The 24,925-nt window shown below is 44.3% G+C and overlaps 1 protein-coding gene across 3 annotated transcripts in view; it reads left to right on the top strand.

Moving 5' to 3' along the window:
• The window catches only part of LOC121679348 (laminin subunit alpha-3-like), a 75,383-nt gene extending 50,939 nt beyond the window's left edge, over positions 1 to 24,444 (top strand). For all 3 annotated transcript variants that reach the window (XM_042058281.1, XM_042058280.1, XM_042058279.1), the window contains 44 exons: positions 31 to 235; positions 1,354 to 1,498; positions 1,657 to 1,797; positions 2,217 to 2,378; positions 2,642 to 2,743; positions 2,848 to 2,931; positions 3,618 to 3,848; positions 7,122 to 7,235; positions 8,333 to 8,451; positions 8,567 to 8,647; positions 8,742 to 8,842; positions 8,995 to 9,045; positions 9,154 to 9,305; positions 10,284 to 10,394; positions 10,552 to 10,663; positions 10,824 to 10,991; positions 11,214 to 11,410; positions 11,514 to 11,630; positions 12,097 to 12,251; positions 12,824 to 12,965; positions 13,080 to 13,179; positions 13,394 to 13,510; positions 13,624 to 13,794; positions 13,914 to 14,065; positions 14,262 to 14,459; positions 14,635 to 14,783; positions 14,933 to 15,095; positions 15,329 to 15,453; positions 15,644 to 15,794; positions 16,025 to 16,132; positions 16,242 to 16,387; positions 16,594 to 16,711; positions 16,832 to 16,972; positions 17,083 to 17,225; positions 17,510 to 17,638; positions 17,815 to 17,947; positions 21,528 to 21,655; positions 21,829 to 22,009; positions 22,185 to 22,340; positions 22,910 to 23,075; positions 23,211 to 23,335; positions 23,454 to 23,547; positions 23,680 to 23,799; positions 23,942 to 24,444. In XM_042058281.1, the coding sequence (XP_041914215.1) occupies positions 31 to 235; positions 1,354 to 1,498; positions 1,657 to 1,797; positions 2,217 to 2,378; positions 2,642 to 2,743; positions 2,848 to 2,931; positions 3,618 to 3,848; positions 7,122 to 7,235; positions 8,333 to 8,451; positions 8,567 to 8,647; positions 8,742 to 8,842; positions 8,995 to 9,045; positions 9,154 to 9,305; positions 10,284 to 10,394; positions 10,552 to 10,663; positions 10,824 to 10,991; positions 11,214 to 11,410; positions 11,514 to 11,630; positions 12,097 to 12,251; positions 12,824 to 12,965; positions 13,080 to 13,179; positions 13,394 to 13,510; positions 13,624 to 13,794; positions 13,914 to 14,065; positions 14,262 to 14,459; positions 14,635 to 14,783; positions 14,933 to 15,095; positions 15,329 to 15,453; positions 15,644 to 15,794; positions 16,025 to 16,132; positions 16,242 to 16,387; positions 16,594 to 16,711; positions 16,832 to 16,972; positions 17,083 to 17,225; positions 17,510 to 17,638; positions 17,815 to 17,947; positions 21,528 to 21,655; positions 21,829 to 22,009; positions 22,185 to 22,340; positions 22,910 to 23,075; positions 23,211 to 23,335; positions 23,454 to 23,547; positions 23,680 to 23,799; positions 23,942 to 24,087 (6,050 nt within the window). In that variant the 3' untranslated portion in view covers positions 24,088 to 24,444. The remainder of the gene's footprint in view (positions 1 to 30; positions 236 to 1,353; positions 1,499 to 1,656; positions 1,798 to 2,216; positions 2,379 to 2,641; positions 2,744 to 2,847; positions 2,932 to 3,617; positions 3,849 to 7,121; positions 7,236 to 8,332; positions 8,452 to 8,566; positions 8,648 to 8,741; positions 8,843 to 8,994; positions 9,046 to 9,153; positions 9,306 to 10,283; positions 10,395 to 10,551; positions 10,664 to 10,823; positions 10,992 to 11,213; positions 11,411 to 11,513; positions 11,631 to 12,096; positions 12,252 to 12,823; positions 12,966 to 13,079; positions 13,180 to 13,393; positions 13,511 to 13,623; positions 13,795 to 13,913; positions 14,066 to 14,261; positions 14,460 to 14,634; positions 14,784 to 14,932; positions 15,096 to 15,328; positions 15,454 to 15,643; positions 15,795 to 16,024; positions 16,133 to 16,241; positions 16,388 to 16,593; positions 16,712 to 16,831; positions 16,973 to 17,082; positions 17,226 to 17,509; positions 17,639 to 17,814; positions 17,948 to 21,527; positions 21,656 to 21,828; positions 22,010 to 22,184; positions 22,341 to 22,909; positions 23,076 to 23,210; positions 23,336 to 23,453; positions 23,548 to 23,679; positions 23,800 to 23,941) is intronic.
• Positions 24,445 to 24,925: the final 481 nt, after the last annotated feature.

The raw sequence follows: 24,925 nt of genomic DNA, 5'->3' as shown, positions 1-24,925 counted from the left end.
TCTGTCCCCTCGCGTGGCCTTGACCTGCAGCGTGTCAGTGTGGTCGGCGGCGGCTGTGCGATGAGGTGACGGGCGAGTGCATCTGCCCCCCTCAGACGGTTCGGCCGGCGTGTGACACGTGCAATAGCCAGACGTTCAGCTACCACCCGCTGGTGGGCTGCGACCACTGCGACTGCTCCCCCACGGGCATCGTGAGCAGCAGCGGCGATTGTGACTCTTACACCGGACAGTGCACGTGAGGGCCACACACCAGCACCACCGCCTCTCACTGTCTGTCTGACTGTCTGTCTGTCAGTCTGTCACTGTCTTACTGACTTGTCTGTGTGTCTGCCTGTCTATTTCACTTGTCTGTCTGTCTGTATGTCACTTACATGCATATTAAAAACTTTTGGTAACACTTTACTTGATTGGTGAGTTTGTAACACATTCATAGCAGCTGTCATAAACTGCACATAAAGCATTCATGACTGTTTCATGAGACACGACTCAACATTCATACCAAACCTTTTATGAATGTGGAAGACAACTTGTCAAAATAAAAGTCCAACAATCGCAAAGGAGCATTGCCGTTTTTATCTCCAGCCTTTGTAAATATTTCATGAATATCTTATGAAGTCTACATTGAATGTCACTTTACTATACAAGTTGTGAAGTATTCTTAATCACTGAATTTTACACTGGGAGGTAAACTAGCCTACATTCAGCTGACCCATATTTGTGTAACCTGGAACGGTTGGACATTTCCAGTAGCAAAAGATGAAGAAATCACCTGCAAAGGTGTCATAAAACAAATACATTTTTATGAAACAAAAATTATTTGCTTGACCATGTTCTGTCTTTTTGGCACTGGAGTAGCCCATTGACTCAGATGTGACGTGATCAGGTAAGAGGTTTGGAACAAAAATGGCAATGCTGCTTTGCAATTGTTGGACTTTTATTTTGACACATTTTTGTCGTTCTGTCTTCCACATTCATGAAAGGTTTGGTATGAATGTTGAGTCATGTCTCATGAAACAGTCATGAATGCTTTATGTGCAGTTTATGACAGCTGCTATGAATGTGTTATGAACTCACCCGTCAAGTAAAGTGTTACCAAACTTTTGAATGTTTGTCTTATTATATACACAATACGTTATCTTATTTGTAGTATTTTGATGTATATGATGTGACTGGGAAATACAGTCTGCAGTCATAAACTGGTACATTTCATGACCATTTGATCCGCTTAATGCTATTTTTGTTATAGCACACAGAGCACATAGTGTTTCAAAATGGTCTGAAATGTGTTGTTAATAGCTGTTGGTGGGTTTGTGTGTGTGTGTGTGTGTGTGTGTGTGTGTGTGTGAGAAACAGGTGTAAGCCCAGGATCGGTGGACGTCAGTGTGACCGCTGTGCTGCCGGCTACTTCCGTTTCCCAGAGTGTGTGCCATGTGACTGTGAGACTGGGGGGGTCCGCCCAGAGGTGTGTGACCCCAACACTGGCCAGTGCCTCTGCAAGGTAGTGACCCTCTCTCACCCCTCACGCACATACACACACCCATACCAGAGTGGATGTAAGGATATCCTGGCATATCGTGAGCAGAGTTCGGGCAATATGACTCAAGGTATGCCTCTTCTGACTCTGCTGTGTGTGTGTGTGTGTGTGTGTGGTGACAGAGGAACGTGGAGGGTGAGCGCTGCGATTCCTGTCGAAGAGGCTCGTTCCACTTTGATCCGGCCAATCCCAGCGGTTGCATCGAGTGCTTCTGCTTCAAAACCATAGACCAGTGCCACAGCTCCAGCAAACGCAGGGGAAAGGTGTGTGTGTGTGTGTGTGTCTGTCTCTCTCTCTCTCTCTCTCTCTCTGTGTGTGCGTCTCTCTGTGTATGTGTGTGTGTCTCTCTCTCTCTCTGTGTGTGTGTGTGTGTGTGTGTGTGTGTGTGTGTGTGTGTGTGTGTGTGTGTGTGTGTGTGAGAGAGAGAGAAAAACTATTAAAAGTAATACAAATGCAAATGAGTTTTTTCACCAGTTAGCTCTTGGAGATTTGACAATTCTGCTAGATTATGATATACATAGAATATCAACAATCAACGAGTAGTCAATAGTATCCCTGACGTGCGTGTATGTGTGGTTTGTGGTCATTTGGTCATTTCATATCTGATGTACCTTCCGTGTGTGTGTGTGTGTGTGTGTGTGTGTGTGTGTGTGTGTGTGTGTGTGTGTGTGTGTGTGTGTAGTTTGTGGACATGCATAACTGGCGCCTGGAGAAGGCTGACCTGGAGGAGGTGCCCTCGGTGCTCAACCCCATAAGCAACATGGTGGTGGCCGACGTGCAGGAGGTGCCCCGCTCTGTCCAGAGCCTCCACTGGGTGGCGCCACCCTCCTACCTGGGCGACAGGGTGAGCAGTGCAGCGCTATGCCATGTTGCTCGATGCCAATGGCTGGTGTCGGGTTTCAGCCTCTCTCTCTGTGCGCTCAATCACTGTACCAACCTGCCTGAGGGTACTTCAGCTAAAGAGCGAGAGAGATTTTAATAATGGCTCTGCATGTGGACACAACACTAAATGCTTTTGTTCTCACATTATGTTGGCTAATTAGGCAGTTTTACCTGACAGAACCCTTGCTGCCAAAAGCACCTAAAGCCCTCTCTGTGCCTCTGTAGGTGTCCTCCTATGGCGGCTACCTCACCTACCAGACCAAGTCCTTTGGCATCCCCAGCGAGGGAATGCTTCCCCTGGACAAGAAGCCAGACCTGCTACTTAGTGTGCGTATGACTCTCTAAGACTTCAGGCTCTCGTGTTGTGTTATATTTTGAAGTGCCAGCCCTCTTGAATCGTCTTGATTGTGTGTGTGTGTGTGTGTGTGCAGGGGGACCAGATGACACTGGTGTACTTTGACCCACAGTCCCCTGATCCAGACAGACTGTATCAAGGCAGAGTTCAGCTAGTAGAGGTAACTTGCTCACTCACTCATTAAAAGACATTAAGTCATAAGTAAAGAAAATGAAGTATTGCTCAATCTGTTCCCACATGGTTTTAATCTGTACTGCCATCTCACACTGTGAAATGGAATTGAAAAGCAGCCATAAGTGACTGGAGGTGCACTATGTGTGAAATGTTTGAACAAGCATGTGAAATGTCTTGCTCCCTCTTTATTAGTAGCTGAACTGCAGATATTGTAGCTTGTATTCAAAGATCCTAATCTGAATAACCAACTTTACAATGATGAACTGATCCTGATTAAAGGGTGAAAATCCTCAATCATGTCTGTTTTGTAGTACCGGTATGTCTGTCAGTTAGTTTACTTTGTTCAGCTCTGAGCACCACAAGGCAATGATTTTATTCTCAAAGCACTTTGGAAAATGTCTAAAAAGGTGCCAGCAGAAATGTGTAGAGAGACTCTTATTAAGATGATCTGTTTTAGCTATGTAATTATGTTTTTTATTAGTTGGCGTCATTGATTTATATTGTTTGTTATACCTTTTGCCAAGATATAGCCACAGATGCTGATATGGTATGAAACTGAAATTCCTGCTACTGAACAGACTGATCTGAGTGGTTCATCAGAGCCATCTGCAGGGGTGCTCTCGTCTGAGCCCCTCTGCAGCAATCACTGAGACGGCTCTTTGTTGTCGGCAGGGCAACCTGCGCCACGCAGGCACCAGGCGGCCGGTGTCGCGTGAGGAGCTGCTGCGGGTGCTGGCGGCGCTGGAGGATGTGCGCGTGCGCGCCCTCTACTTCACCCAGAGCCAGAGGCTCAGCCTGGGGGACGTGGGCTTGGAGGAGGCCAGCAGGGACGGACGCGGGGCACCCGCCAGCACCGTGGAGGAGTGCTCCTGCCCACCCCAATACAGCGGAGACTCCTGCCAGGTGAGGGCTGCTGGACAGGGGCCTGAGGGGTGGGGGGGGTGTACAGTGAGAGTAATGTGTTTGGAAATGGACTGGATTGCATTGGTACTCTCTGTCTGCTGGAAGGAAAAGGATGGATGGTGTCAAGGTTGGAGCTGGAAAAGAGGGGGAGAGGGGGATGAGGGTTATTGATAGAGGGAAGAAAAGAGGGGGAGAGGGGGATGAGGGAAATGAGGGGGATTGATAGAGGGAAGAAAAGAGGGGGAGAGGGGGATGAGGGTGATTTATAGAGGGAAGAAATGAGGGGGAGAGGGAAAAGAGGGGGATTGATAGAGGGAAGAAATGAGGGGGAGTAGGAGTAAGGAGCAAAGAAGAGAAGGAAGAGGGGTGAAGAGGGGTGAAGAGGGGTGAAGAGGGGTGAGTAAATAAGGAGAGAAAACAATCATGATGTGGGTGGTTGGGTTGACTGGGAAGGTGTGCTTACTGTATGGACTGTTTTGTGGCAACTTCCATTCTTTAAGCAAAACTGAATAGACCCGATTTCATTATGTTGCCTGCATTGTACACAAATGAAAAATGGTAAGATCGCGACATGACTGCTGGTCGAGATGGCTTTGATGTAAAGGGACACCTGGTTTTATGGGAGCTATCTGAATGGACAGCTCATTGAGCATCTCTCATACAGGACCTGCATGTTGTGTTGGGCCAGTTGCCATAACACAGAGAAACGGGGAAACTATAATGACTCCCTGGGTTTTTTTTTCCACACAAAGAGCTCAGGGCTACATGATCGTGGTCCGTGTCTGCCCCAACATGCCAAGACACACCCTTTCTGCAGTGAGCTCGCTCTGACGAATGGGGAACATTCATGAGGGCGAAGGAGCCCACAGCTGACGAGGCGCGCACGGAAATCTCTGGAAAAGAACAGCCGATGAGCGCGTCTGTCAGAATGCGTCGCCTCGGGGGAAGAACTTTCCGGTTGCCAAAAGACAATCTGATATCAGTTGCTTCTCCAACATCCAACTGCTGTGTCATGGCAACAACTGACTGACAACTCAAATACAGCAGAATTCTGGAGGGATGTGACTAAGAGGGGATGATGGAGTAAGCTTTGAAAGAACAAGCTTTAGAAAATCTTAGACATTTCAAATTACTATGAAACATGCTGACTGGCAGATTCTTTTTTTAATTATTTTTTTTTAAAACATTAATTTGGTTAAAAAAATAATTATTATTTCTTAGGGCTGAAAAATCATGTGTAGCCAGTGTACTGTCTCTAGTATCAATGTAGCAGTAGGTATTTCTACTGTGCTATTCCTCTCTCAAAAAGAGAAGTAGGCTACTGTACACTAAGATATTGCAATCGCATTCCTAAGTCTCTTTTCCACTTCACTGGATTTTAAGGCTTTTTATTGATACTGACAATATCTCATTAAGTTCCCTATGTGATGAGTTTTTGAAGTGGCCCTGCTGTGGGAAGTAATGATGTTCAGGATTAGGTGTGTGTGAGGTGTTTTTCCTCCGTTGATTTTGCTCCTGGGTCCGCATTTCTCATCCAAACACTGTTGAAGGTGACGAGGCTGCTCGACAGGTGTGGCCACAGGAAACAGTTTATCTGTAGCCAGAGGCGCTGTGGAAAGGAGCAATGCCCTGACACATAGGTTAGGCGTGGCATCTGAGACAAGACAGAGTTACTCACAAACCTCATGCAGACTGTGTGTGTGTGTGTGTGTGTGTGTCTTTTTGGGAGTGGCAGTCCCACCCTGCTGTTTTGAGTGGATATGCGTGTGCCTGTGTGTGTTTGTGTTGTGTGATTCAGGTGTGAGTACTCCGATAGCAAAGTCTGAATGTATAATATACAACATCTACTGACCCAAACAAATTAACTGACACATGGATCAGTTGTACAGTTGTACACACACACACACACACGCATTTTTGCATTTTCTGTTTATGTAAAGCACATTGAATGACCTCTGTGTATGAAATGTGCTATATAAATAAACCTTACTTGACTTGACACAAATAAATATATAAATGTCCTCAAATACACATACCTAGACAAAAGGACTCCAAAAATGTGTGCTTAACGTATACATACAGTACACTTCAAGTCAATAGAGACCCCACCTATTCATGCTGAGACTGGAAGACCTGGCAAAGCAGGGCTCTTATCTCAATGAGTTTTATGCCCTTTATCCCTGATTGGGGTTGTACTAGCTTCATCTTTTTTAATAAACTCTGTGTGTGTGTGAATATTAGCACACAACCATGTATGTGTTGGAGGGGAATTTTTCACCTTCTACGCAAACTAGAGTGACTGTGTATGTATGTGTGTACATCCATTCCTAAAATGGGTGAGTGTGTGTGTGTGAGTGAGCGTTACTCACTGTCTCAGGTATGGGTGTGTGCCGAGGAGGGCGTGGCATGGCCTCTCTGCCGTGGCTTTAAGAGAGCGCTGGCCGTGTGGTGGGGAGTTATTTTCACTCCGACTACATTTGAGGAATGTTATACACACGCATGGAGACAAACCAATGGAAGAGGACTATGATGAGGGCCCTCATCGTTCTGGCCCTGCTGGAGTTGTGCTTGGCAGGACCCAGACCCTCCGGATCATCCAGACGGATACCGCGCCATCCGGGGGAACAGCAGCCACACTACCCGTCTGTGACTGACAGAGAATCGCAACGACTTGTACACCAGTTGCCATACCACCACAGAGGGCAGCAGGTGCGCTACCCATCACCCAATGACCACGGGACTCAACAGGTCCAGTACCCATCACCCAACGACCGGGATTCACAAAGAGTTCAATACCCATCACTTAATGATCAGGATTCACAAAAAGTTATTTACCCTTCAGTGGGAGACAGGGATGCAAGCACCGCACTTCAGGTAAAATGGAGTTATTTCTTGACAGTTTTGTTGCTCCTCAGATATTTGTTTTGTCCTGGAAATGTCTCGGGGACCAAAATGGATGTCCACTTTTTGTCTTTTAAGAAGCACTTTGAAATCTCCTATACCCTTATCTTTCACCCTAGGATACATACATATTTAATTATTTTGACTGGGCAGGTATGCGTTGTAGAGATGTATTGTGTGTTGAAAGTTATGGCTCACATGTGCATGCATGCACACGTTTGTGTGTGCTTATGCAATGCGTTTGAGTAATTGTCAGTGTTTGTTTCTTGTAAATGTCTCTCTTTTGTCATTGTTAATGTAATTGACTGACTCCATGTGCTGTCCTGTTCATCAAGAATAATGGCCGTCTTTCTGTACGTCTCTGTTTGTCAGAAATGTGCCCGTGGTTTCTATAGAGACAGAAGTGCACAGCTCCCAGGCAGGTGTGTGCCCTGCTCCTGTAACGGCCTATCAGACGAGTGTGAGGAGGGAACAGGAAGATGCCTGGTAAGACACACGCGCACACACACACACACACACACACACACACACACACACACACACACACACACACACACACTAACATTCACACCCATACATACACACCCTACCACTCCCACACTGGTTAGCCACACAGCGCTTGAGTCAGTGTCTGGTCTCCACAGCAGGCACTGCCAAGGGGCATGTTTGTGAACACTAGCCTGTCATTAACCCACCACATTACATGTACATGCGATTCAGCCATTTAAAGACAAACACAAGAATTACAGACCTTCTCAATTAAATATCGAAGCATCAATCATAGACATCAAAGCATAAAACATTGTTAGCTTGATCAGCATGGGCATCATCTCATACATGGAAATGCAGCCATCAAGCTGAAACGGGCTCTTCTCACACAGACTTAGAATTGCAGTGTAGTGAGATGCCAGCGGCACAAAATGGTGGTGTGTCGGAGCCTATGTAGTCTTTCCTCTGCCGAGGGTCTGCAGTAGCTGTGTGTGTGTGTCTGTGTCTGTGTGTGTGTGTGTGTGCGGCGTTGCGTAAGTGCGGCTCATGATGGGGCCTGTGCTGGTCCTCTGGGCCCTGGAGCTGAGCTGACAGGCATGGTCACACACAAGAGAGCACAAGCATTTGGGGTCCCACACACACAAAGATGTGAACACGTGTGGACACAGAATGCTTTCAGTGAGAGCCAATCTCCCGTGAAGAGACGGCCCATCAGCCACAGGCAGCAGACACCTGAGAGTTGGGTGTGGAGGAGAGCACAGGGAGAGCTGCTCAGACAGGAGCGCTTCTTCAGCTCTCAGGAGAACCTCCATACAGGTCCACATGGGCTGGATTTGGTTATATAATAAGTCACAATAGTGGTTGGTTAGGAGACAGATGACCACATCAGTCAAGGTTGTGGACACGAATCTCTAGCACACACCCTAGTCTTGCTGAAGATCAACAGCTCATCTCATATAATGAAACATACTCTACTGCAGTGTAAGCCATCCTGTAAACACTAGGGTGGGTGTTACGTGAAGTGCTGTGATTTGTCTGAGAGCATTTACTCAGTTAAGTATTTGTACTCATTGAAGTCTGTTGTCTCTACCCAGAACTGTCAACATAATGCTGCTGGGGACCACTGTGAGCGTTGTCATGAGGGTTACTATGGCAACCCTGCCCAGAGGAGCTGTCGGCTGTGCCCCTGCCCACTCACCATCGACTCCAACAGGTGAGTGACAAAAACAGAGCATCCTTAAAGTTCTGTACGCACCAGCCTGTGCTGGCTTAGTTTACAGTCTGTTATCATAATAAACCAGGGAGTGTTTCTTTTCTCATATATGCAGTTTTGCTACGGGCTGCAGAGAAGTCTCGGGAAGAATGCAGTGTATCTGCAAGCCTGGTTACACAGGAGAAAGATGTCAGAGGTGTGTATCCAATCTAACCCACCAAGCATGTACAATTTCTCACCATCTTCTCATAATATGTTTAAACTCCTAATTCTCCCTGGCCTTTGAACAGCTGTGCTCCTGGTTACTATGGCGATCCCATGGCTTATAGAGGCAGCTGCAGTCCTTGCAACTGCAACGGAAACCCTGGACACTGTGACTCCAAGACTGGAGGTGAGTGGACTGGCAGTGTAGTGAGATTTGGTCATGTGCAGTGTGGGTCTACAAGGTGTCCAGTAGGCCCATATGATGCACACACTTTTGAGGAACAGCAATAGATCTGTGCCAGAATCACTTTTTAAGCTTTTTGTCTCTTGTGTTTTTAGTTTGCAAGGACACCTTGCCCAAAGACACCAATACCGATGAGCAGTGTCAAGGTGAGTGTCTGTCTGTGTCCTCTCACAGTGAGTTGAGAGTAGAAATATGAGGCCAGAGTAGTCAAAGTGTGACATTTTATTTTATTATCTTTATGATTGTATTTCCAGAGTGTGACAACTGTGCACAGACATTACTAAGCGATTTGGAGAAGCTGGATGATGAGTTGGCACGAATCAAGTCTCAGCTGGAGAAGGCCAACGCCAGCAGCTCCTCCCAGGAGCGTCTGAGGAAGCTAGAGGAGGCCATCACTGCTGCTAAGGTACACCAGCGCTCCTCTTGGTCTTGCTCCCTCTCTTCTCCTCTCCTTCTCTTTTGGTCTCCCTTCACCTCATCCCTCTGGCCTCTCCTCTTTGCCGAGGGTCTGCGGTGTGTGTGTGTGTGTGTGTGTGTGTGTGTGTGTGTGTGTGTGTGTGTGTGTGTGTGTGTGTGTGTGTGTGTGTGTGTGTGTGTGTGTGTGTGTGTGTGTGTGTGTGTTTCTGCCCTCTGTCCTGTCTGTCAGACTCAGCCTCATCTCTGTCTGTGCTTCACACCAAGGTGAGTTAGTGTTTTTGGAGGATGTCTATAGTGCAGTCCCAGCTCTTCTCCCCTTGTCTCTGAGCCTTGTTAGGTTGGAAAACACATACAGACTAACTTAAACACCACACATACATGGTGCCAAAGATGTGGTGAGACTCATTCTACCACATCGTTGGTGTTTTAAATGAGTCTGCCGCATTTGGAATTTCGCAACTTTACCAAGAGACATTTTGAGGTTATTTTTTTTTTAATGATCTCCACCCATTTTTCTTACCACAAGCTCCTGTACTGATTTTATCTGTGGTAACTTGACACTGATCACACCAGCAACGTTGTTTTGTGTACAACATGTTGTTCATCTGTGATTGTCTGTGTGGTTTAACAATCTCAGAAGAATGTGATTAGCTTCATTCAGATAGCGATCTAGAACATTCTGTGGGTACACACCTCATCAATTGCGTTAAGTTAAAATATTGCCAAACCCCTAAGGATTATTGACTGCTGTTTGCAAAAAACACATGTGGAGTGGCACTTTGCCATGGAGCGCTATAGACCTGGATTTAATGCTCAGTTTATTGATATTACACATATTGCACTTGTATTTCACTTTTTGTGTTGTTCTTGAACTTGCATAAGCTTGATGGTCTCATGTCTTTGTATGAGATGATGCCCGTGCTCGTCAAGCTAACAAATGTCATTAAACACTTTTAATCTTTTCTAGATTGTTGTGAACACCTTCACCTCCACTGTAGACCGTCAGAAGTCCAAAGTGACTGACCTGGAGCTGGACACTGAGACCCTCAAAGATGACATCAACCTGCTGAAGAAGCAGGCAAGTTATCTAAATCTAAGTTGATGGTTAAATCTAAAGAGCATGCATCTCCACTTGGGTGATGATTGATTGATTAATGAATACCATGAGCCAGTTGTGGTGTATGGGAAAAGGCACTATGTATAAGGGCTCTGTTAATGTTGATGACAATGTGCAGGCTGAAGAGAAGAAGACGGATGTTGACCAGGCCTTGGATGGTGTTGAGGACACTAACCAGAGAGCACAAAACCTGAACACCCAAGCCCAAAACATGTTTAAGAAGATTCAGGGTAGGTTGCATTTTTGTTGTTGTTGTCATTTTGTGGTGGTTGTTTTCAGTTATCTACTTTCTGGTAAAATAGAAGGACAATAAAGCAACTTCATCAGATGGTTGTTGCGGTGTATGACTTACTGTCTTGTCTCTGTCCTCCCCTCCTGCTGTGCGGTCAGACTTGCTGAAGCAGCTGCAGGATGCCAGCGCCAACGGAGACTCCGTGGCCCCAAACCAGCTGACCAAGTTGCTGGAGGAGGCCGAGCGTCTAGTGCGAGAGATGGAGGGCCGCAACCTGAATGACCAGAAAGATGCAGCGGAGAAAGAGAAGGAGCTGGCCCACAAATGTGAGATTCCAATCAATACACACACACACACACACACACACACACACACACACACATTAAAATGATATCGGTTATCATTTATTATTTCTTAGTTTTTTGGTTTTTGGTTAGGTCCTCCTCATGGAAGTATGTTTGATAAATTAAAAATCTGGACTGCAATGCTTGTGTGACATGTTGAATTTAGACTTGCTTTTAAATGAACATTTTATTTTGTGACCACAGTTTTGGAGCACATCCAAAACAATGTGACACGTCAGTGTGATCAGAACAAGGAAGCAGCAACGAGGGTTGAGGGGCTCCTGAAAGACTTTGAGGACAGACTCAAAGACCTGGAAGAAGCGCTCACCCAGGCCAAAAGCTTGGTAGAAAAAGCCAACAACCAGAACAATCTGAACTCCCAGGCTATGCAAGATCTTCTGGTAATGACATATATTCTATTATCACCCACATTATTAAATCTTATACTCAATATTTTTAATTTGTGATTTGATGAAATGGAATGTGTGATTGATTTACAACCAGAACCGCATCAAAGACTTGGAGAAGGAGAGGGATAATGTTGCAGGACAAATAGCCATGGCTAAAGAGCAACTGAAGGATACAGGAGAGCTGCTATCAACCCTGGATGACAGCAAACAGGTATTCCTATCTTGCAGTAGTACAATGCTTCATATCACATATCATAAACCACTCCATATGCGGAATGATCCCATGACAGTAATCTGTTTACTGCCAAAATACCAACTGTAGATTTCCAAGGCTATTTCTCCATATAACAGCAAACCCACAGCATTGTGTCACCACACCCTTCTTCGGTTTTACATTCCTGAATGCATAGCGGACTTGCTGATAGGCAAAGCTGTGGTGGTACCTGACACAAACACACACACACACACACACACACACACACCCCTGCTGAGACCAGTCAGTTGTCAGGCTGAAACTTGCTGCTGACTTTAGTGATAGTTATCAGCTCTCCATGTACCAGCAAGGAGATGTGTGGCTTTTTCCCCAACCAGCCACCCCAAACCCCACCCCACCCTACACCACCCCACCCTCAACCTGCATTTTGACACCCCAGTGGTTCTGGTCTGTGTCCTGACAGGAGTACGAGAGACTGGCTGCTCAGGTTGATGGGGCCAAGAACGACCTGACCAAACGAGTCAACGAGATCTCCAAGGCAGCTGCCAAAGAGGCCATTGTGAAGCAGGCAGAGGAGCATGCCCAGAAGCTGAGCGACCTCGCCAATCAGCTGGAGAAGTACTATTTCTTTCTGGCTATCTGTCAGCTATTCAGTGGTGCCCTGTTATGCTCTCATTTATCATAATGAGCCCATACAGTATGCCTTCACTGAAGGCCCATATGCTTCTATGTAACAGTGATTGTATAGATTAAGCAGTACATAGTTGTCTGTTCAAGCCACATCTTTGTTCCATGGCACATATTTCGTGTTATGTGTAACCACTGCCTGTTTCAGCGAGTAGCACATGCCTTTTGTACATTCGGCCATGTTTGTTTGCTCTGTCCTCTCCTGCGCTCTTCTTAGAGTTGTAAGGCATGTGTTTACGTGTTGTACATCACATGCTCTCTGCTCAAGAGGAAATGCAGGCCCTGGAGTGACCGAGCACTGCAGGAGAGAGCAGAGAGAGCTTTTTAAGTCAGTCAGGAGTTAGGTCAACACCGTTGCAATTGTATTTTACACATCCATCCTTGTAGAACGGGAGGGTAGTATTTGTGTATCGCTTGCTCAATTAATAACTGTTAAGACTTTGCACTGCGCACTTCTGTGCCTGGAGATCATCTGACGGAACTCCGCTCTCTCCACCCTGCAGGGCGGTCAACGACTCGCGTGGCAACGACGATGTGCGCAACGCCTTGGCCGCCATCGACGCTTACAAGAGCATCGTCGACGCCATCAAGGCCGCCGAGAAGGCTGCCAACGAGGCCAAAGAGGCCGCGGACAAGGCCTCCCAGGTATGGAGCTCGTCCAGCTCTAGATCCCATATCAATCAATACACCTGACGGGCCGCTGCCCACACTTTACTGCCAGGGTGACTGACCATGTCCTCCCATCTCTGATTTTTGTAGGATGTGAACCAGAAGGATCTGGTCCAGAAAGCCAAGGACCTAAAGGACAAAGGCACCAAGCTTGTGACCTCTGCCTCCGATGCAGAGAAAGATCTCAAACGTATGTAGTAGCACATTCAGGAATTAATTAAGAGGGGTGTGCTTTATGGCCAGTAATTCAGATGTCTTATCCTGTTTTACTATCCTGCCATTGTAAGGTTTGCAGGATAATGTGTTGTATTCCTTGTAGCGATATTGCTACATGTTATTACATTTTCTTCCATATTACATTATTTATCTGAAATGTATTTTTGCTGGTTTGTTTTCCTCCTCAGAGGCTGCCTCTGACCTCGCTGACCAGAAGAAGCGTTTGGAAGATGCAAACAAGAAAAAACAGTCACTGGAGAACGACCTTCAAAAAGCCCAAGATGACCTGAGAGGCATTCAGAGAGGTAGCGTATGAAGTGTCACCCTGACTCATCAGTTTTGTGAGCACAATGAGTGTGGATGGTGAGGGACCAGGCATGGCTGTGGCATGGCCGCTAATCCCCTCCTCTCTATGCAGACGATATTGCCAATATGATTGATGAGGCCAAGAAAGCTGCAGCAGTTGCCAGTGACACGGCCACCAATGCCATGGGCAGGCTGGACGACATTAAGAAAGAGGTAGAGAAGATCAACGTCGGCCCTGGAGACTCCAACCTGGACAGCGTGCTCAATGAAGTGGACAACTCAGGTGTGTGAGGGAGCAGTCTTAGTTGGTGGCAGATTCTCTGCTCACACTCTTTTTTTTTTTTACGTAGCTGGGAAAAGCTGGGTTTTTGTTTTGTTAATATGTGATGATTGATTTCACAGTGAAGAACCTGAGCAGCACCATTCCATCTTTACTGGATAAGATCAATCAGATCGAGGAGCTCAGCACGCAGGCAGGCCCCGTCACCAACGTGTCGGAGAACATCAAGAGGATCAAAGAACTCATTGAACAGGCCCGTGACGCTGCCAACAGGGTAAGGCTGTGAGACTGGAAGCTCCTGAAAACTTGGATTGATAGATGGATTACAGATTGAATGAGTAAATGATAGAGTAGAGGGATGGATGACGGCATGGATAGACGGATGCACGGACTGAAGAAGTGGAGGATTGTTATGTCAGATTGAAGCCCAGAAGTGCTGTTCCTGATGCTACTCTCATTCCCCACGGCAGGTTACCGTCCCCATGAAGTTCAGGGGAGACAGCCATGTGGAGCTGCGTGCCCCCAAGAACATGGACGACCTGAAGGCCTACACATCCCTCTCCTTGTACCTGCAGAGACCTGAGAGGAGAGGAGATGGGAAACGCAGACGCAGACAGTTAGATACCGACAACGGGAATCTGTTTGTGCTCTACCTGGGGAAGAAAGATGTGAGTTTGTCGTGTTTTATTGTCTTCTCCTGGCCCTGATTTTATCATTGCTATTGTATCCGTGAGCCATCAGAAAGGGAGGGTAAGAGGGCATCAAACAGATCTTGTAGGCTTGTGTGTCCATGAGGTCCAACGAGTGTCTAAAAACAACATTGTTGTGCTCTTCCTCCTTCAGGCATCTGGCGACTACATTGGGATGGCTTTGAGGAGTAATATCCTGTATACGGTCTACAAACTAAATGGGGTGGAGTATGAGGTCGAGTCAGATACTATCACTGGTTCGGCATCCGAGCAAGCAATGTTCGACAAGGTGGATTTGTTCAGGTAAAATGACACTCAGTTTTGTAACTCTGTAAATAAAAATATGCATGAGCGGTTTCTACAAACTGTTGTTCTAGTTTCAGTGCACAGTAATCAAATGCCATTGCACAGTTCAACCATCAGTTGTTGACATGTTTCTATGTTTTGCCTAGAATTTACCAGGATGCTGAAGTGATCATTACAAAGGCGTTCACCTCCAACAACCCGCTTGCTGCTGCATCGGCTTACAAACAAGGAGAACATGCCAAAAACCTCCTGAACATTGATCCCAAAGATGTGGTCTTCTATGTGGGGGGCTACCCCGACTCCTTCACTGTAAGTCCTGCTCAGGCATACGTCTCACACACCTTTCTTTCTTTCTTTCTTTCTTTCTTCCCTCCTTCCGTCCCCCCTTCCCTCCTTCCTTTCTTCCCTCCTCCTAATTTGAATGACATCTGATGTAGTTCTCTTCAATTTTATGTATATGTCTGTCTCAAGGAATTTTATAGATTTGAATTTTATAAACTTGAGAGCAAAATCTAAGGCAACTGTTCTTTCCCCCTCTTCAGCCCCCGGCTTCACTCAATTACCCAAAATATAAGGGCTGTATCGAACTCTCCACTTTCAATGAGAGATTCGTTAGCCTCTACAACTTCCAAAAGGCAGTCAATATTGAGGACACACCCTGTAAACGGTAAGGACTACAACAGTGATGCAAGATAGTAGTGTAGTGTTAGATCAGCACATTCTCAAAGCATTAAAAACAAAATATTACATAATCAGATCACAATGTGATACACTGACATGCCCGGCGTGACTGAACACAAATGAAACCCAAATTAGAATTTTGTTTTGGATCTTTTTGACTCAATTCATTCCTGCAGGTATGTGCCATCCGTGAGCACCGACTTCTTTGAGGGCACTGGCTATGCGAAGGTGGACGCGAGCCGTTACCTGAGCTCAACAACACTCCGATTCAACCAGTTCATCACCACCCGCTCTGAGAATGGCATTGTGATGTACATTGGCAATGAGGTGAGCCCCGGTCTGCTTTTCCTTCATCGGGGAGTTCGATTAGCCCCCTGTCAAACAACGAGATCGATGGGATGGGATTAATGTCATCTCCAGACACTTTTTACTAAAGTTAATAAAAAGATGTGGCTAAAGAATCACTTTTATAAGAGCTCTGGTGGACAAGCTCTGCTCTTGCAAGTCTCTCTGTGGCCTTGACCGGTCTGTCTTTTTTTATATATATATTCTGTTAGGACTCTTACTACACCATCAGTTTGGAGAAGGGTCACTTTGTGGTGAATGGTCAAGTGAACGGTCAAGACCTATCACCAATCAAGAGTGAGAAAAAACACACTCCCTTGGTAAGAGAAATGCACAGTAGTGTAATGCAGCTGATTGGATACACTTGCTATTCACATGATGTGGTGTCCAGTGACCCAGGATGACCATAATTTATATTTTTCTCCATAGAATCAGGATGTATTGATTAGACTCACTAATTCGGACAAGAGCCTTAGGGTCATTCATGGTAGTAGCATTGTGGTGACTGCCACCAATGTTCCTGAAGACTTCAAGGATTTCTACATTGGAGGTGTGCCTGACGGACTGCGAGACAGGTAGGTGAAATAAAAAGCAGAAGGCCTACACCATCCTTTGATGCCCACTGTCTTCTCCATCAAGCAGCTGTAGTTTGGCATTGGCCAAGAGCAGGAACATGTTTTCATATTTTAAATGTGATATTCCCACTTGCATATTTATTATACTTCATGAGGACTACGAAGTAGGTAAGGTACTGATGCGCCTGCCGGTTTCTGTTTTTCAGATTCAATATTCGTGTGCAGCCCCTGAAGGCCTGTGTGAAGACGGTGAAGGTCAATGGAGGACACGCGGATCTAGTTGAGAAAGTGGGCGTCAGCAAGGGCTGCCCTGAGGACTTCCTGGTAAGGGTCTGATCTGCTCAGAAGATGCTCACACCTCCTACCACCATTCAGATTTTTTAACAAATTGCACTATGAACCGGACACGAGTGTAGCCCATTATATCTTAACTTTCTTCCGCAGGCGTCCCGTAAGGCCGAGTGCAAGGCAGGAGGCACCCTGGAAAAAGCCCTTGACAAATTCAGTCTGGACGGCAACATTGTGGTGTCACTGGGCTTCCGAAGCACCGAGGCCGATGGCCTCCTCCTCACAAAGACTGAGCAGGTCAGTACGACATTTGGACATCTTTGGTCCTTCACCCTCCTTGTCCTCCATGATTATGCACAGACGTTCCTGTCTGCAACAGTGTTAACTGTGTCATTTGGTTTCACCAGGAAACAGGCCTAGAACTGACCATGGTCAATGGCCATGTTGTGATGAAATTTGTGGGCCAGACAATCAAACAAGCAATCAAGTCCAAAAAGCAGTACCAGGATGGACAATGGCATTATGTGACCGCTAGGAAGCGGGACACAGGGTATGTTGGGGAAACTCTGACTTTAGTAGGCTGCATGCTTAGTGTCCTCCATCTTAGGTCTTTGACATCACATACCTAAGATGCTTGAGAGTAACTCCATGTTACAAAATGCACAAAATACCTGCAGTGTGTGTCCATAACCATATAGACTATTAGGTATTATTATTATTATTATTAACATTATTGTTAGTATTATTAGGTATTATTGAAAATGAATTGGACATTATACAATGATTTACTCTTCTTGGTCAATGATGGAAGCTAATATTCTCTGTCATTATCAGAATCGAGTTACTAATTGATGAGAATGACAGTGGGGAGCCACACACAGAGACACCAAGCCTTACCAGCAGCTCCGAAAACGTCATCCTGGGCGCCTTCAAGGGCTGCCTCTCAAACCTATACACAAGAAGGTCAGTACTCCTCTTATTGTCTATTGCAGTAGTTGTTTTGTAGCACTGAAGCAAGATTTAGGTACTGCTGAAATCAACTGTCTTGATGAAAGATTTCTCATTAAATCATCTTTAAGGAGAGAATGTTAACCATAAGCTACAGCTGTACTCACACTGTCTCTCTCTCTCTCTTATAGGTCAGACTATCTGTACCGCCCAGAAGACTTGAGTGAATTCTCCACAACAGGGGAAGTGTTTCTGGACGAGTGTACTGCTGAGAGACCACCGGAGAACATGCTGGCCAGCCTCAACCACAGCTTCTCAAGAAAGGTGCCACCTGCCTTTCCCTCATACTCTAGTTGAAGGGTTTTTTTATACTTTCCCTAGCATGGATGGTCAGTCACTGCATAAACTTAGATTTTCCCAGGATTCTTTTTTGTCTATTCTGAATTAAAAATGGAAATGTAACCTATGTAGAGTGAAGCCCATTAGGTGTCATTTGTGGTTGCCCTGGTCAGTGGGCATTTGATATTATAAGATGAATCTCTAGCTGATCATTCATAACATTAACAGAACTGAACTAAAGGATCAGCTTTTGAAGGAAGAATAGCATGCAACTCTGTGCTGTCCCTGCTCTGACTCTGCTGATGATTATTCACACCATGTTGTACTGCTTGATTTCCAGAGGTGAAGAGACAGGAGGAGAGTGGACTAATGTGATGTTTGCATCGCCCCCCCCCCCCCCACCCCACTCCTTTAAACAAATAAACTCTCTGACTCATTTCAACTACCCTGTGATTTTGTCTTCTCCATCCTCCTTGATGTTTGCATTCTTAGTTGTCAAATTTCTCTTTGAGCTTACTAACATTTTACCCATTTCCTTTGTGGATTCATGCTTGGCCAGTTCTCAGGTTAGATATGTCGTCATGAGGCTCTATCCACACATTTGAAATTAACCTGTTCTATCTATCTTATTACATCAAATGCTTTCTACAGTAAAAAAAGACATCCTCACCCACTAAGTACACAATAATAAACAGTTTATTCACCCATACTCCCAAGCATTGCTCAGCCTCCTACTTTTATGAGCTCTAACTCTTTATAATCTCTCTTCCTATATTTAGGAAACACTTAATTGAATATTCTCATTGTCTTCCCATCCTATGTGAAGATATACTTTGATAAAGAAGTAAACGGGCACAAATCAATCAGAGCTACCCAGATGAAATAACAGTCACTAGACTCTGGGTTGGTTATCTGCACTCCAAGATTGATTTAGATATTTTGATCATTCTGACATTTTCTTTTTCACTCACCCATGCCAAAATCAAAACCATCAGTGTCCTTCAGTTGATTACCGAACTAAACGCACAAGACTGTACAAATCTACCTTGCATGATGTGTGTTCCATGTGTATGCATCTGTGTGTGCTATGAAAAGATGTACTCAGGTGCCTGTGTTTACTTTTGTGACTTCATATTTGTGTGTGTATGCGCACAATCCGCACATTATCACACATGCATATCCACATATTAAAATAATCCTTTATTAATAATGTTTCTACAACCCCAAATCAGAACAAATTGGTATGTTGTGTAAAATGCAAATAAAAACAGAATGTGATGATGTACAAGTTGTGTAAGCCCATATTTAGCAGCAAAAAGGACAAAGACAACATATCAAAAGTTGAAATTGAACCTTTTGACTATTAAAATATGTGTTCTTTTTGAATTTGATGACGGCAACATGCTTCACCTCTTCATTTAACAAAATTCTGGTTTAACCACAGGACCTTTTTCCACTTTACCTTAGTCCATTTTAAAGAAGATCAGGCCCAGATAAGACGGTGGTCTTTATAGAAACAGGTCTGGTTTTAATATAGTGCCATCTGAGGTCCAAAAGACCACAGCCATCCAATATTGTGTTTCAGCTCTATCCCTTGTTAGAAAAGATTTCTCTGGATTCTGTGAATATTTTAATGATATTATGTACTGTAAATCAGTGTTTCTTAAACTTGTTCAGACCAAGGACCACTTAATCAATAAAAAAAAGTAGACCCACTTCAACAGTACATTACACAATAGGCCTACTCACCACCTTGCTTATTGTCTTTGCACCTTACTTATTGTGTCAGAGGATTCATATTATTTAAACTTGCATTGCTTACTTAACTGTTTGGATTTACATAGTTGGTTCAATATTGCAAACAACTCATCTATTATATTTTACCACGTCTGCTTGCGGACCACCAGTGGTCCCCGGACCACACTTTGATAAACACTGCTGTAGATAATGAACTCCCCAAATACTTCACAATTATTTTTTTATTTTATTTTTTATAATTTGTCCACACAGGTTTAGACAGAATGATTAATACCCCTGCATCTTTTCTTCTAAGAGACTCTGCCTCTCTGGCATGCTCTTTTTCATACCCATCATGTTGCCAGTTATCCTAATTAGTTGTGAAACATTCCCCTTTTGTTTTCTTTATCATTACACAACTTTTTCAGCATTTTGTTGCCCCCGCCCCAACTTTATTTTTTAAACGTGTTGCTGGTATCAAATTCAATATTAACATATATTCTCCATGAAATAGTGAAATTTGTTATTTTCAACATTTGATATGTTGTCTGTGTCCTTTTTGCAGCTAAATATGAGTTCACGAGATTTGCAGATTTTATTTGCATTTTACACAATCTTTTCTGATTTAGGGTTGTATGTCAATCAATTCACACCCCCCATCAATAGTTTCTCTGTGGAAGTAAGATTTAATCATCACTATTTGATGGTTTCTGATGGAAGACAAATTAATTATTCATGTCACAATAAGCTCACGATAGAAATGTGCGATATAAGCTAATAGGAGTTGATGAATGAAATGCCGGTCACCTCAACCATCTGTTTTGTCCGACAGGCACTACAGTATAGCTGCATAGTAGACTCCACGTACCTTTGAATTCAGACATAGTGGTAGAATTCTCTCAGCAGTTACTTGGCAGTGACAGTATTTTCCAAACGGAAGCAATATCTTCTTAAAAAGATGAACCTGAACAAATCTGTGGACACATTTAATGCTCATAGATCCATCTGGCCACCTTCCCATTCCCATTTCTGAATCCTCAAAAACCCAGGAACCCATCAGTAGTGTTTGTACTATATTCAAATTCAAATGCGCCCACAGATATGTCTGGGTTCACCCAGGTTTGGCGTGGGTGTTACAAGGGTTCACCCAAGCTAACCCATACCATCACAAATTATATAAATGGTGAACTTGCATTCAGTATCAGGTAGCCACTTGACAAAGATTTTATACCATAATACATGAAACACATCACTGCATGAGTTAAAACCCATTCCATTTTCTCAGAGTAATGTCTTGTCATCCTAGTTTAGGTCCTCAATCACAAGTTAATTCTGCCTCAACACAAACCTCAATTACATCATCATTATCAACGATGCTGAAATATGCAAGGAATTTGTTTGTTCTTTCATATCAGTACTTACGTTCATAGAACACTCCCAGTCTACAAGCACAAACCTGTGTGTAAGAGCATGGTGTAAGCTTATCAGATGTAAGGTCTTGCCCTCATGCCAAAGTACAGCATTTACTTTTAGATCCAGCGTCCTGTATGCAGAGAAACAACAAACTCCACTGACTGCCCTGCACTCTATACATGATGATAGTGGTTAAACACAGAGTATGTCAGATTGCTCATAATGATTCCTTTTATGGTTTTTGCAGCTCAGCCTAGAGTGCTAGTCATTGAGTTGTATCTCTGGATTTGGCAGTGCTCAAGTTGCAGATGTACTAATGTCTCTAATGTGCTTTTCAATTGCAGATAAAAGCATGTGCAACGAATTTAAACGTGTGGTGTTGTCTTTTCTTTAATGGAGTGTTTCTATGTTTTAGGACAACAAGGAGGAGGATGACTTTGTTTCTGGGTGCTCCTTACCAACACAAGTGAAGCACGCATATTACTTGGGGGGTGCCGCCAGTGGCCTTACATACAAAGTCTCCAAACAGGACCTCCAAAACAAGTGAGTGGGCATTGAGCATCTAATCACACTTTAGCAGCACGGTGGCTGTACTTGCCTTTCCATTTGAATGCACAGTTCAAAGGTATATTTCATCCCAGTGACCAAAACAACAGTGACCTTATTCTGAGTGTGCTCTCTATACTCTTCACACTTTATTTCTCTCTTCTCTCTAGACCCCATTTCTCTGTCGATGTGAGAACCACGTCAGCAGAGGGCTTGTTGTTCTACGTTGGTTCTGATCTGGAGAATGGTCATCTGGCTCTCTACATGTCCAAGGGAAGGATCCGCCTGTCTGTCCGTCGCAAAAGGGAGATTTTTAACAGGGAGAGGTACAACGACGGAAAGTGGCACACTGTAAGCAAACCCAGCATGGACGACCAGCAAAACCTGCTACAAAATAAGAACAGCCTCCATTTAGCCCATATTTCTTAAATGCTTGTCGCTGTATGTTCTCTGTGATGCATATGATATTGGCATTATGTGATGGCCACTCTATGAATACCAACTCTGACTGACCTGACTACCGCAGGTGATCTTCAGCTTGGAGAAGAAGCGGTTCCGTTTGCTGGTGGATGGGATCAGGGCCCAGGATGGCGTGCTGACCCATGTGGAGAGCTCCGACATACAGCTGATGTCCCCACTCTACCTGGGCAGTGCCCCGCCATCTTTACACGAAGACCTAAAGGTGATTATGTCCGCATAATAAAGAGGCTGATGCTTACGTTCTGTAGACTGGCCCCACCCACCTAGATCTTCTTTCAGGGAGATCTAGTCTGGAACACCATAGTTCATAACCGTTTCCCTAACCTGCAAACATCAACCTGCAAACATCAAAAAATGCAGTTGGAAAAATGCAGAAATGTATTTACAGCAAAGGTAGACCCACATTGTTTCCTGACTGTTGATACTGTTTATTGTCAGTTTGTAAAGTCTAGGTGAAGTAGGAAGTAATTAGGAATGTCTGATCAATGTGATTGGTAAGGCTGCAAGATGCAAGTGTTTCCCAATCGAGTCACCAGACTCTTTTCACTTCATGAATGAGTTTGGATTTTTCCAGGCTGCAGTGTAATTAGTAACTGAATGATACAATCATGGATGAAGGCCTTAGTGGAACAGCTGTCTGTACTGTAAATGTTGAAGTACTAATCTTTCAAATGTTTATTTCAACTGTTAGTTAGTAGTCCTTCAACTGTTTTTTCTTCTTCTTTTCAGTCCTTTGGGAGTGTTTTGAAAAATGTTTGTTGTTGTTTTTAGTGGAAGAATCTCCCCAAGGAGGGTGTGGTTGGCTGTATTCGCAATTTTAAGATGAATGGTTTGCCAGTGGGAGAGCCGACCACCAATCATGGCGTAGGCCCCTGCTTTGACGGACAGACAGAAAGTGGGAGTTATTTCTCAGGGAATGGGGGATATGTTATCATTGGTGAGTTAACCTATGACTAAATAACTAAGTCTATGACTAAGTCTTTGTACAGTTACAGTCGTACATAACTCTGGATCGACATTTTGATGATCTGAGTGATAATTCTTCATCATTTCTGTTTTTGTGTTTCTGCAGATGAGTCCTTCGTTGTGGGTGAGAGCTTTGAGTTAGTGTTTGAGGTTCGCCCCAGAAACCTAACTGGTGTCCTCCTCCATGTTGGCAATCAGCATCACCTCAGTCTCTACATGAGAAGAGGGGAGGTAAGTTCCTCTGAGTGTAGCACTCATGGGCGCCTCTGTATACTTTGATATTCTCCTCAAATATCAAATGAGGCTTGAGGCTTTGCAGGCGAAATTTACGAATAATATGACTTCACAGGTGGTGGCACAGGTGAACAATGGAGTGGGGATATTCAGTGTTTCTGTGTGGCCAAAGCAGTCGCTCTGTGATGGGGTCTTTCACCGGGTGGCAGGTACTGCATTTTTAGACAGTGCTTGATTAAGCATCTGAAAGAATAGTGTCAGATACTTTTGTATTTGTTTACAAATCTGTTACATGCAGTATAGGCAGAGCTCGTTTTGCTCATGTATATTTCCTCTCACAGTGATTAAACGAAAAAACGTTGTGGAGATGCATGTGGACACGGATGGAAACTATACAATTGGCTCAACATCCTCTACAACCACCATGACCAAAGACCCTCTTTATGTGGGCGGCATTCCAGGTAAACACTTTCACAGTGTACTGAGTTTATTTTGCCATTACAATCAAATACAAAGGTTTTATTTTTGAATATGTTTGTTGGTATAATGTTGTGGATTACATAACATTCCCCTCCTCCTCTGTTCCTTATTTAATGTGTACAGGCACTTTCAAGGGTGTAGTATTACCCGTCAGGACGTCTTTCAGAGGCTGTATCCAGAACATGCAGATTAATGGGGAGCTGGTGGCCTTTGAGAGGCTTCCCAAAGTATTTGGCTCTGTAAACCTGCGAGAATGCCCTGCAGGCTGAAACTGACGGCTGGACTGCACCCGTCCCATGTGACCTCGCCATCCAAGTCCCAGCCGAGACTATTTGCACGCATGAGTCTGAAGGAGTGACTGAGGTGTGCCTTCAGCCTTTGCCTCTTTGCCTCAGTGGCTAAGACACTGCCTCCAGTGGACGTACAGAGAACAGCAGACTCCATGTGCAAATGTGTAGTATTTATTTTGTGATAAACTCACATATTTTTGTTACTGTATGTTTAAAAAGTTATTTTGTTGTAAGGTTTCATGTTCTATTTCATGAATGTTACTATGGCAAAAGAAACACAATGTTCTTGCAAAAAAAAATGAAATAAATGTTTCACGTTGAATTATTAAGCTGAAATATCAATTCTCATAACTCACATGTGTATTTAATTTATCTTTATCCAAATAATCCATGAATATCACGCTTCCGAAACATTTCTGGTCCAATCTGCATGTTAGCCAACAAGAAAAAGTTCTCCTGCTAGACTCCCTAGAATAACCCATAGTTCTGTTCTGATGACAGTTCTGGTGACCGTACTGATAAAGACTTATTCATTGTCTTTACCAGAATGTTGATGGTTAAAATGGGCCTGCCAGAGGGTACTAGCTCTTCCAATTTACAGAAGAGCTTGATAGAGAAGGGTGTTTCTGAATGGAGGTACACAACTGATGGTGCCACTGATCTATAGTGACATCTGTGCACCAGTGAAACTGCATTCTTTCTCATCTATCTAATCTGCCCAAGAACTTTTCAAATAACTGTCCATTGTTAATGAGCCATGAAATAAGATAAATGAGTTTGGGCCAAAGAATTTAATGATGGAGCAGTAGGCTACTTG

The sequence above is a fragment of the Alosa sapidissima genome, chromosome 1 (assembly GCF_018492685.1).
Source record: "Alosa sapidissima isolate fAloSap1 chromosome 1, fAloSap1.pri, whole genome shotgun sequence".
Taxonomy (NCBI): Eukaryota; Metazoa; Chordata; class Actinopteri; order Clupeiformes; family Clupeidae; genus Alosa; species Alosa sapidissima.
Note: the sequence above shows the minus strand (reverse complement) of the source record. Positions and strands in the feature narration are given on the sequence as shown.